The 11031-nt window shown below is 48.6% G+C and overlaps 2 protein-coding genes across 2 annotated transcripts in view; both read right to left on the bottom strand.

Moving 5' to 3' along the window:
• Window positions 1–6923: 6923 nt before the first annotated feature.
• Window positions 6924–9109, bottom strand: ID3 (inhibitor of DNA binding 3, HLH protein). Its single transcript, XM_044997674.1, has 3 exons — window positions 8638–9109; window positions 8376–8452; window positions 6924–7685 (listed from the first exon to the last, which is right to left on the bottom strand). The coding sequence occupies exons 1-2, from the start codon at window positions 8956–8958 to the stop codon at window positions 8396–8398; spliced, it is 378 nt and encodes a 125-aa protein (XP_044853609.1). The 5' UTR covers window positions 8959–9109; the 3' UTR covers window positions 6924–7685; window positions 8376–8395.
• Window positions 9110–9180: 71 nt separating this feature from the next.
• The window catches only part of LOC123355326 (peptide methionine sulfoxide reductase MsrA-like), a 99560-nt gene continuing 97709 nt past the window's right edge, over window positions 9181–11031 (bottom strand). Inside the window, exon 10 of the transcript XR_006575066.1 lies at window positions 9181–9290. The gene's annotated coding sequence lies outside the window, so the exon portion shown is untranslated. The remainder of the gene's footprint in view (window positions 9291–11031) is intronic.

Genomic DNA, 11031 nt, shown 5'->3' with positions numbered 1-11031 from the left:
ACCTGGGGCCAAGGTCCTGGGGCCAAGTCTGTTCTGTGGATCCAGACCTGGGATCTGCAGGTCCAACTCTGCTGAGCTTGTTGTTCTTTTAAGGGTTTGCTCCCTCTCGCAGGGATGCTCAAAAGTGACCAGTGCTTGGGGGGGGTGAGGGCTCAGCGTTCAGTCTGAAACCCCTCCAAGGAGCCTGATTTTCAGAGGGCGGGAAAATCGGGCCCCCTTTAAGGTGTCTCGTATCCGACGTGCAAAACTCAAGGCGCCTTCAAATCACTAGTCTGTCCTGAAGAGCCGGCTGCTTTCTCCGTTCTCTACACCGCCCGTTCAGTTATAATGGTAAAGAACAGTTTGCATCTACCTACATTGGCTCTTCAGACAGTCAGCCCTTGGGGACAGGGGCTGCCCCCGACTCTGTCTGGACACCGCGGAGCACAACGGGGCCCCGATTTTCGGTGGCTCTTAGGCACTAACATTACAAACATGAACAACAACAACATAGGGCGCAGTTTGGACTCACGTCCTTGTGCGCCCCTCCGAAGAGCAAGATTAAACCCGTCTGTAACTCCTCTGAAGGCAATGGGGTGACACGGGGAATAGACTTGAACAAAGATACCCAGGGGAATACAGCGGAGGAGGTCTTGGCATTCAGGCCAGATACACAGGACCACGGATTCACTTGTAGGCACCTTCGTCCGCCAGTATGATTGGGCCCCATCACCACGTGGCTCCGATTCCTCCATTCTGACCGGCTCCTGTCGTTCTCCAAATGAAAGAAAAAGTTGCCAGAGAAACTGAAATTCCAACGTCTTTCCCTGCCCCATCCTCCATTCCCTTCCTAGCCCCATCCACCCCCTCTCCAGTGATATTAAGTAACTCTCTATAAAAGGACAACCCTGGTCTCCGTATTGCTCGTGCGATAATTCCAACTCTGTGCGGCAGAGTCAGCAGGAAGGTTCCTGGTTTACAGATGGGGGGAAAACTGCTGCACAGAGAGGTAATGGCAGAACATTTTCAGCCTGACATCAGACACCTGAATCCAGATTCAGCCCCAATATGGGACAACCCTGATTTTTCCCATTGAAGCCAATGGGAGCTGCAGGTCTTCAGCCCTTCCGGAAACCTGGCTGCTTCTTCAGTGGCCTTAGCCACCAGATTTGACCTATACACTTTGCCCAAGGTCACACGACAAGTTCAGGGCAGAACTGAGCCTAGGACCCAGGAATCCTGCTAGAACCCCAACACTCCCACCACCCGAATAACCTAGCATTAACGGAGGGCAGCTCTTTCAAATACATCCACTATGTCTCTGACATCACGCACAGCACAGGGAACAGTGCATAACCTCTTCCAGCCCCTCCGCCTTCCCCATGTGACTCAGGCCAATAGCAACCCAGGCGTGGGAGGGAAAGCCACAGAGACGCAGAGAAGTGGAGGTGCAGGGCGAGATGTGGGTCAGAGCACGGTGATGCAAGAACACATGTTCTCCCATGATGCTCATGGCAGGGAAATCCTGGGAATACCGGGTGATGTACCCCCAAGCATGACCTTGGACCGACTGCAGGATTTGTGCAAAATTCACCAGGATAGTCACTCACTCCTCCTCCTAAGAAAGGCTCGTGATCATTGGAGGTGGCATTCTTCCCTCTGAGAAGGACGGAGTCCCCCAGCACGGAGCTAGGGCTGTGTCCTGTTACAGACAACAAAGGAGCTCACTGCTCAGATGCTTTAGACTGGCCACTGTTTACTAAAGCTCTCCGGAGACTTTTGTGCTCTGGCCACGTTCAAGCATCAAGTTCTGCCCTGGCAGCTTCAGTTGGATGTTTCTTCACTTCCTGTCACTGCTTAGAGGTTGCCCCAGCTGCTGCGTTCCACTCTGAGGTGGCTGCATTTTAGTGGTGGGTGAAGTGATCCTTACGTGCATTTTGAACATTAGGATGTTCCCTTGGGCCAGGCGCCGTGATTGTGTGTTTTAAAGACAGAGAAACAGAGTGTGAACCTCTTCATCCCATTAGTGAGAAGTCACTCACCGGAGCAGTGCAGGGACTCTGAGACATGGAGAAGGGGTTTACCGCCTGGCCCATGCAGAACACATGCTGCACACGTGTAGAGCAGCTCATAAGAAGAATTTGTTGAACTGGTAACGGGCCACCCCGGTCATGCTCCCAGCATACGGCTACTGTAGAAATGCTACAGCGGCACCGCTGCAGTGTAGACGTGGATTACGCTGTCACTGTAGTAAATCCACCTCTCTGAGAGGCAGTAGCTAGGTCAATGGAAGAATTCTGGGGCTTGGGGCAGCTTACTCCCATTGCACAGGGCATGCAGTTTTTCACAGCAAGGCAGTTCAGCCAGACTAACGTTGTAGCATAAACCAGCCCTGACCGGGGACATCAGGACTGGAGCCTCTGGGGTCAAGCAGAAAGGAAACACACAAGCAGATGCAGAGCTCTGGCTTCTTTGACCGATCCAGGCCGTACGCAGTCTTAGAACATGTCACTGCACCCATGTTCCTATCTCAACAGAAGGGATTTTGCTATCGCTGTTAATCCACCTCTCCGAGGGGCACCTGGTAAATCAGGGGTAGGCAACCTATGGCACGTGTGCCAAAGGCATCACACGAGCTGATTTTCAGTGGCACATACTGCCCAGGTCCTGGCCAGTGGTCCGGGGGCTCTGCATTTTAATTTAATTTTAAATGAAGCTTCTTAAACATTTTAAAAACCTTATTTACTTTACATACAATAGTTTAGTTCTGTATTATAGACTTATAGAAAAAGACCTTCTAAAAACATTAAAATGTATTACCGGCACGCGAAACCTTAAATTAGAGTGAGTGAATGAAGACTCGGCACAGCACTTCTGAAAGGTTGCCGACCCCTGTGGTAGATCAATGGAAGAATTCTTCTGTCCACCTAGCTGCATCTCCACTGGGGATTAGGTCAACCTAACTACAGCGCACAGGGGGTTACATTTTTCACAGCCCTGAGCGACATAGCTAGGTCTAATCTTTAATTGTGGACCAAGCCTTACTCTGTCCCTGGTATGACTGCAGGAAATCCATGCTGCCTTCTGGAGCCTCACTCACGAAGGAGCCTGTCAACACTATTTCTTAGGGCTTGCGCGCACACGCACACACACACACGCGCACACACACACACTCTCTTCCCTAGAAGGTGAGAGGCGATGATACGTGTCAATTTAAACAGCCTCTCCCGGAAAACAGAGCTTGCGTTACCAATCGTGAGGCCAAACTTATCCTTGATGCCATACTTTTTTCCTCAGAGGATCGCAATGTGCTTTCCAAAGGGCAGTAAGTGTCATTCTACCCATTTTATAGAGGGGCAAACTGAGACAGAAAGGCACCTAGCCAGATTAGTGGTAAAGCCAAGGCTAGCACCCAAGTCCAATCCCCTATCCACTGCATCACCCTGACTTCAGTGGAGTTACAGCCAGGACGGGGGAGTCACATTAAGTCCATACATGCACACAGCTGGGGTCAGGTAAGGAAAAGCAAGATCTGCAGTTACATCACCCTAAATGGTTTGGTCTTATCTGAGAGACCAACCACCTCCTGCTATGATTGATTCCACAGCCAATGAGGCAGGCAAGCTGGTAACCCTGGACCTGGGTTAATTGGGGGCGAGAGGGGTGACTGACACCAGAGCATTCTCAGTAAGTGACCATGGAGGCTGCAATTGGCTTCCCCATCGGTCCAACACAACTATTATTTATATTACAGCAAACACCAGCCTCCAGCCAAGAGCCGGGCCTCATGGTGCCAGGTGCTGTACACACAGCAGTGAGGCAGTCCCTGTCACAGGGAGCTTAGTCTCAATACACAAGGCAGATAAAGGGTGGCAACAGGCACAGAGAGGTGCAGGGACTTGTCCGCCCTCAGGCAGCAGAACTGGAGATACCGGCTTGCAATGCCTTAAACCACTAGACCGTGCTGCCAGTTTGCAACCTATAGGGCACTCTGTAAAAGTCTAACTTTTCCCCCAAGCTTTTGGGACCTTTCCCCACAGGGAACTGGAGAAGGATCAGGAATTCATTTCACCTACACCACCGAACAATAGCAGTGACCTTTGCTCAGTAACAGTCCAGGCTGGGTTTCCACCCTTGATTTAAAGGTGAAAGACTGTAGAGCCTACAACCACCCCCGAGCCATATTGCACATTCCTCAGACCTGTGCCACTTTCTAGCTGCATTCTCAACTCAAAATGAACACCCCAACCTGAAAGGTCTCCATAGCCACTGCTAATCCCCCTGGACCTACCCTAGGAAGCCATGAATGGCACCACAGCAGAACTCTCCACTCAGGAAGCAGAGGGCAACTAGAGGATTCAGTCTACCATGAGCTCCTGGCACCAGCGTGAGCTAGGAATAGATAGAGGAGATAGCTCTTTGGCTGGTGGATCAGGGACATGGGTGGGAGTGACCTATGCAACCACAGAGGCCTCTGGCTAACCCAACTCCAGTCAAGTATGTGGGTTCATGCCCTCTCAGATAGGCCACTCACCTTTGAATGATCAGACAGAAGGCTACAGCACAGCTGTTTACACATTCAAGGGACTGCCTAGTTGGCACCCGTTGACAGGGTCCATACCTGAGCTGGTTTACAAGGGGGGCTCCAGGTTATTTCTGCTCAAGGCAAATGGAAAACTGTAGAGCACAGAAGGGCAATTCTGAGGTTTGGGATAATTTTGTAAGGAGGACATGTCCACTGATTAGAGCAGTATATGCAAGACCAGACTGCTGGGTTCTTCTATTCAGAGCTATGGAAGGGGATCTAGGGTTGAGAGCAGGTGAGATTTGAAGCCAGGACTCCTGGGTTCTATTCACAGTGAGAGGGTCTATTAAGTGTTTTAGAGCTCCTGGGTTCTCTAGCCAGTTCTGTCCCTTGCTCCATGATCTTGAGTACATCACTTAACATCCCTGTAAACTTACATTATTACTGGCCTTGCAACAGAGGTAAGATCTTGAGAGAAAAGTGACTGCAGGGACATTAGGTACCTGATTAATTCAGGTAACTCACCTCCATTTTGGTTAGAAGCCACCTATGATGGGTCCAGGAACTATTGAGACTTCCAGTATTCCAACCCATAATTAACCTTGGATCTCACAGACCTGGAAAGGATAGAGCTATGCTACAAGCCTGCTGCATCTTCAAGAAGATTAGGAGGACCCAAGCAATCTGCAGCCACTCTATGAACTGGTTAATCCAAGACTTTGCACCAGAGACCAGAAGCACCCCATTTGTATGCAGGATGAGGTATTAGTAACACCCATGGAGACACTCTGGCCTGCCTAGAGAAGGATGAGATATAAGGGGTCAAGACAGCACCTATATCCTTCAAAGCACTAGGACTTCCCCCTCTCCTCCTTGGGATGGTACACATGGCAGACCTCAGTCGCCCCCCCACAAGCAAAAACCACCCACAGCAGGAAAGTTTATTTATGGCAGGGTAATTAGGCCTTCTTGTTAAGCACCGTATTGATACACACCTATTAGATTGAATGGGATTCATCCCAGTGTCAGCACTAGGGAACTTAGTTCATTTTGTCTGAGGGCAGCTGGGAGATCACAGCACAGCGCCAGCAGCCAATCGGTCTAGTGCTAGTCAACCAGGGCTGTAACAAATCTACAATCCCTCTTGAACACAATTCCATTAATGCAATGGCTCTCGGACTTTTGTACTGGTGACCCCTTTCACATACGAAGCCTCTGCGTACAACCCCCGTATAAGTGAAAAAACCACTAACACCATTATAAATGCTGGAGGCAAAGCGGGGTTTGGGGTGGAAGCTGACAGCTCACAACTCACCATGAAATAATCTTGCAACCCCCTGAGGGGTTCTGATCCCCCATTTGAGAACCCCTGCATTATGGAACTGGCTTCCTATAACCCACAGCTTGTGACAGCAGTCAAGCACTATGCTTCCTGTTGGGATTTTTCAGATTGCTTGGCCTGGCCTTTGTGTGATCTCCACTGTTGCAGAGGGAAAGGAGGCAGAGACCCTGGAGCATGTTGGAGGAAGCTGGCTGGAACAGGGCAATCTGAACAAGTACAGGCCAAACAACTTTAATAAGAAAAATAAATAAATAAAAAGAGGTGGTGGGGTTTCAACTAGAAACTGATCATAACACCAACCCATCATCTTTAAGCCTTTAACTGTTGTTTTTTTTACCCAGACCTCATTTACCTGCATGCTGTGCAAAAGAACACTAAAGGTTCGATTTAGACCAAAACCAAGATCCAGATCAGGACTGGCCCATTAGGTCAAACGAAAAAATCCTTTAAAAAGGCTTGCCCAGTTATGCTGCTTTTGCATACCCACACAGAGGACTGTCTACAAAGCAATTGTAGGTCCATAAGCCATTTCAAGGCCTTCTCTGTGACATTGTGGATACCATCAGCTATTATGCTACTGAGCCCAGAAGAGGGAAGAGGGGGAAAAAAAAAAAAATCACACCCACAGAAGTAATAAGAGCAGTAGGAAATACTCTTGTCCAAGGCCACCTTATGCCCCAAATCACCATCAACTCAAACTCTGACCTGGCACTCACATTGATAGGGGTCAGGCCCATCTTACCTAACAGTCCTGTTCTGCAAAAGAGAGGTGCAAGTTAAAACAGTAAGTAACAAACAAGGTTGATTCTTACTAGGATACATGATTTGATATTTTAAGCCATAATAGTACTATTAGTATAAAATTATTGAACGGCAAATTCAAGTAACAGAGTGTCATTCCTCTCACAGACAGCGGGAAGTGGAAACTCAATACAGCGATGGATCAATTCTATTGCAATTGTTTTTTGTAAAAGTTACTTCGCTCCCCAAAGCTAGTTTCAAGTTCCAAGGAAGTAACCCTGATGCAATTTTGGGGCAAGGGAAGGACTATTCAAAAAAAAAAAACCCAAAACTTAATTTTATTATGTAAAAACTTTTAACTTTTATAAAAAGTTTATAAAGCAAGTACAATGCATGATCGCAGAAATTCACCTTCCTGCAAAAAAGGTACAAACGTTATACTCTATTATAGAGTTCAACAATAAACATGAGGCCACAGCCCCAGAACAGCTCAGTTTTGAAATTCTTGTTGGTATTAACCCCTACCCAGCCCCCTTTAAGGATTTTTTTTTTTTAAATCACACTATAATCCAAAATATACATACAACTGCATCTCTGCAAGTCTTTTTAAAGCATGTTGTGGTCTCCTTTACAGCCAGCCACGTTTTAAAGAGATCTATATAATGACTAGGGAGCCAGTCTAGCACGCTTGGGATTCTGCGAACATAAAACACTGATCTTACAGTGCAGATGATGCTCAAGGAGTCAGGAGTTCCCAGCATTTCTTGCCCTTGTGCAATGAGGCGGTTAAAATTCAAACAGTCAAGAGTTCAGATCCATTTAGTTGGGGGATGGAGGGGGCCGCATCATAGTCTTTCCTGGCCTGTTGAGATTTATTTTCAGGCAAGAGAAGCAGAGTGGGGAAGCGGAAACAGTACTGAAAAACCAGCCAAGCATCCAATGCCTTGTGCCACATGCTCCACAGACAATATCTGGAAGATAAAGGCTGAGGTCCCTCCATTATTGGATGCATGGGGCTGAAGTCTGATCCTTTCCAAGTGAAGGTCTCTCTTCTCCTCCCTTGGAGAGAACCAAGTGTTGTGATCCCACACCTGCAGTCTGAATAGGGTGGAGGGGAGGGGGGCGGGGGATGAGAGAGAAAGAGACATGTCAGTTATTCAGAGCAGATCAGAGGCAGGTCTGCACTAGACATCCTGGCGCCAGAGAGAGGAAACTTCTATTTACCTCCAGCTGATAAGGAATCAGGAACCAACACTCATGCTGGATGTTTGCTAATTGGCACCAAGAAAAAAAGACAAGCCCTTCTGTTTCTAACTCTCTACAGATGGATCTAAAATTACACAGATTAGAAGGGAGGGACACTTTTGGCGGTGCCTTCCTGCCTGAAAACATTCCCCCCCCCCTTAAAAAAAAGCCTCTTGATTCTACTAATTTCAACAGGGCTGTGTAAGCAGCTGCAGAGTTCGCTATAAAAAGCACTGACATTGGAACGAGAATGACTCCATTTGCAGGAGCTGGAAAGAGGCTGCATCGCCGGCACAAGAACGGACAATGGCTACAGCTCTCTCATTCCACTACAGTGGCTGTTAAAAACACCCCCCTCGATCAAACACCAGGGCAGAGAGGCGAGGGAGGCGCAGCGCCCAAGCAGCGCGGATTGCACGAAGGGGGCAGTTTAAAAGCCTCCCCATCCCTCGTTTAGGATGGAGCCGCTCACGCGAATTCCCGGGGCCAGAGAAGCGGGCTGGGGATGGAAACTGACAAGGAAGCGCGTGGTCCATGTCTTACCTGGTGGGGGGGACGGGACATTAATGGCACAAACGTCTCTCGTCTTTCGAGCACAGTTCAGAGGCGAGCTCAGAGGCCTGCAGAGAGAAGGGAAATAAGTAAGTAAAGGGGGGGGGGACCTGGTGTGGGGGCTTTTTCCCCCCGGAGGCAAAGCCCCGCAGGCCGATCCCTGCCTGCACAGGGCACCACCCGGCTGGGGGAAAGGTGCCCCTGATGCAGGGCCGATCCCATGAAGAGCCACCCGCCGGGATCCCGTCCTTACCTTCAGGGAGAGGAGGGAGGTCTCGGCGGACGGGTCCTGGCCCTTCGCCTGCTCCTCCAGCACGATCTGCAGGTCGAAGATGTAGTCGATGACGTGCTGCAGGATCTCCACCTGGCTCAGCTTGGTGCCCTGCGGGATGCCCGGCACCAGCTCGCGCAGCTTGGAGTAGCAATCGTTCATGTCGTAGAGCAGGCTCATGGGCTCCTCCAGCGCCGAGCTCTTGCCGGGGCTCCCCCGGGCGATGGCCAGGCTCTGGTCCGACAGGCAGCACACGGCTTCGTAGCAGCTCCTGACGGACCGCACCGGGCTGATGGCTTTCATGGTCCGGGCTGGGCTGGGCTGGCAGCGCTGGGTGGGTGTCTCGGGCTGGCAGATCCCCCCCGCCCCCGGCTGGCTGCTTTGCACGTCTCGCTCGCGGTGCAATCCCAGGCGTGCAAACCTCTACTCCTCCGTGCAACGGGCTGCCGGCGGCTCGCCCCCCTCTGGCCTTTTATACGCCAGGCGCTCCGGCTCCGCCCCGTTCTATGCAAACGAGCCGCGCCGCTGTCCCCGCCCCCTCCCCCTTCTCCCTCTCTGGTGACAGTCGGTGGAAATGTTGCATTGAGCATTTACAAGCGGGTTAAATGGGCAAAGCAGGTTTCCATTGGCTTGGGCTGACACTAAAGAGCAGAGGACATGAAAGGAATGAGGAAGCTCTGATTACAAACGGGGCGGGCCTAGCTCTCACCCCCCCCGTTTTTTTTTTTACTCAAGTAAAGCGATTTAAAATTCAAAGTATAGTTCTCCTCCCTTGCATCGTTTTTAATCCCGTCCCCTTTAAAGCAAAAAAAAAGAAAAAAAGCTTTGGCTGGAAAAGACAAACCCCGCTTTCAAAGTGCATGTTTTGCGAAGCCCATTCCCAGGCTGCAGCCCCTAAAACTTCAGAACCCACAAAAGCCATAAATCCCCTCACAGCAGAGAATTTTTGTAGGGTTTTTTTTTTAAGGGGGATCTTGTAAGAAATTAGTGGCGCCTTGTTCCTCAATTTGCTGCTCATATGACCTCCAGACTTTCTGCCGTCAGGAATTATCTTGTGACCAGAAAAAAAAAAGTAATTGCGGTAAAGCTGAGGTTACCGTGGAGAAAACAGATTTGGGTCAGCAACTCTGACTGCAGAAACATTTTTTTTGGGGGGGGGAAGGAATATATAGATGTATGGGTTTATTTTGTTTGAAACAAGAGGAACAGGGTAAAATTGACATGGTTATATTGGTTTAACTAAAAGGACAAAACTTTATGGGTGAGTCCCACTTTTGGGGTGTAGACAAGACCCAATTCCCTTGGGGGCCTTATTCCCACCCACATTTTAGTGTAAATCCAGAGTAACTCCACCGAAGTCAATGTGAGAGTCGAATCAGGCCCTAAAAGAGTTTCGGTGGAAGGGGAGCGGAGGGGCTGAGGAGGGTATCAAAAGTTCTCTATTTTAACTTGATTTTAAAAATCAATCTCAAGTGGGCTGTGTGATATAAATTATTGATCCCAAGCCTGGAGATTTTTCCAAGGGCCAGCTCTTTATTTTGGAATGTGTTTTGATTATTTGTGAGTGGGCAACTGCAATGGAAATAATACTTTATGGCCCATGACAATGGTGTATGCCATTTAATTCCCCCCCTAGCCCATTACTGGTTCCCCAAATCCCTTTCTTGCTATTTCTGTTAATACTACTTCTTAAACTGTCTTATTTCATGGGCTCTGGGGGAGGCCAGGGCACCTGGAGTAAATTATGCCTGCCCACAAGTACAATTTACTCCAGAGCTGCCTAAAACCTAAGTTGTGTGTGTGTTTTTCCAAAAAAACAAAACATAGTGTATTATTTTGTTTTGGCTTTTCTCTCTTCTGCTTTCACATTTAGCTAGGCTTGGAAAAAATCACTTCCCCAACCCCCTTGGGTACACAGCTCTAACCATGGTCAATTTCCATGTTTTTAAACAGTCTGCATGTCACAATGGGTTTTTTTATATATATTTATTTTGGGGGGGGGTTGCTTAGTGTAATGGAAAAGCTATTTAAATTATTCATTCCTTCAAGACCTTAGATTGCACATTACTAAATCTTTATTTAAAAAGTAGTTATTTTTTAAAGTAGATAGTAGGGTTACCAAAAACTATTTTCTCCTCCTCTCTCACCCTTCTATATTCCTCTGGCCCTGCCAATTCTCACTTCTTTCAGAGTAAGGAGACTCCCTACTTTTGGATTAATTTTAAGGCCTTTTTAAAAAAAAATCCTCTCTCCCTGAGGAAATAAATTGCAATGAGATACTTTCAACCCTCACTCCAAATTTGTTGGGAAATCTTCATTCAAATGGTGGCAGCTGGAGAATAAACCTGAACTTGATGGGGCAGCGAGCTTTTGTTT

This window comes from Mauremys mutica, chromosome 23, assembly GCF_020497125.1.
Source record: "Mauremys mutica isolate MM-2020 ecotype Southern chromosome 23, ASM2049712v1, whole genome shotgun sequence".
NCBI classification, from domain to species: domain Eukaryota; kingdom Metazoa; phylum Chordata; order Testudines; family Geoemydidae; genus Mauremys; species Mauremys mutica.
Note: the sequence above shows the minus strand (reverse complement) of the source record. Positions and strands in the feature narration are given on the sequence as shown.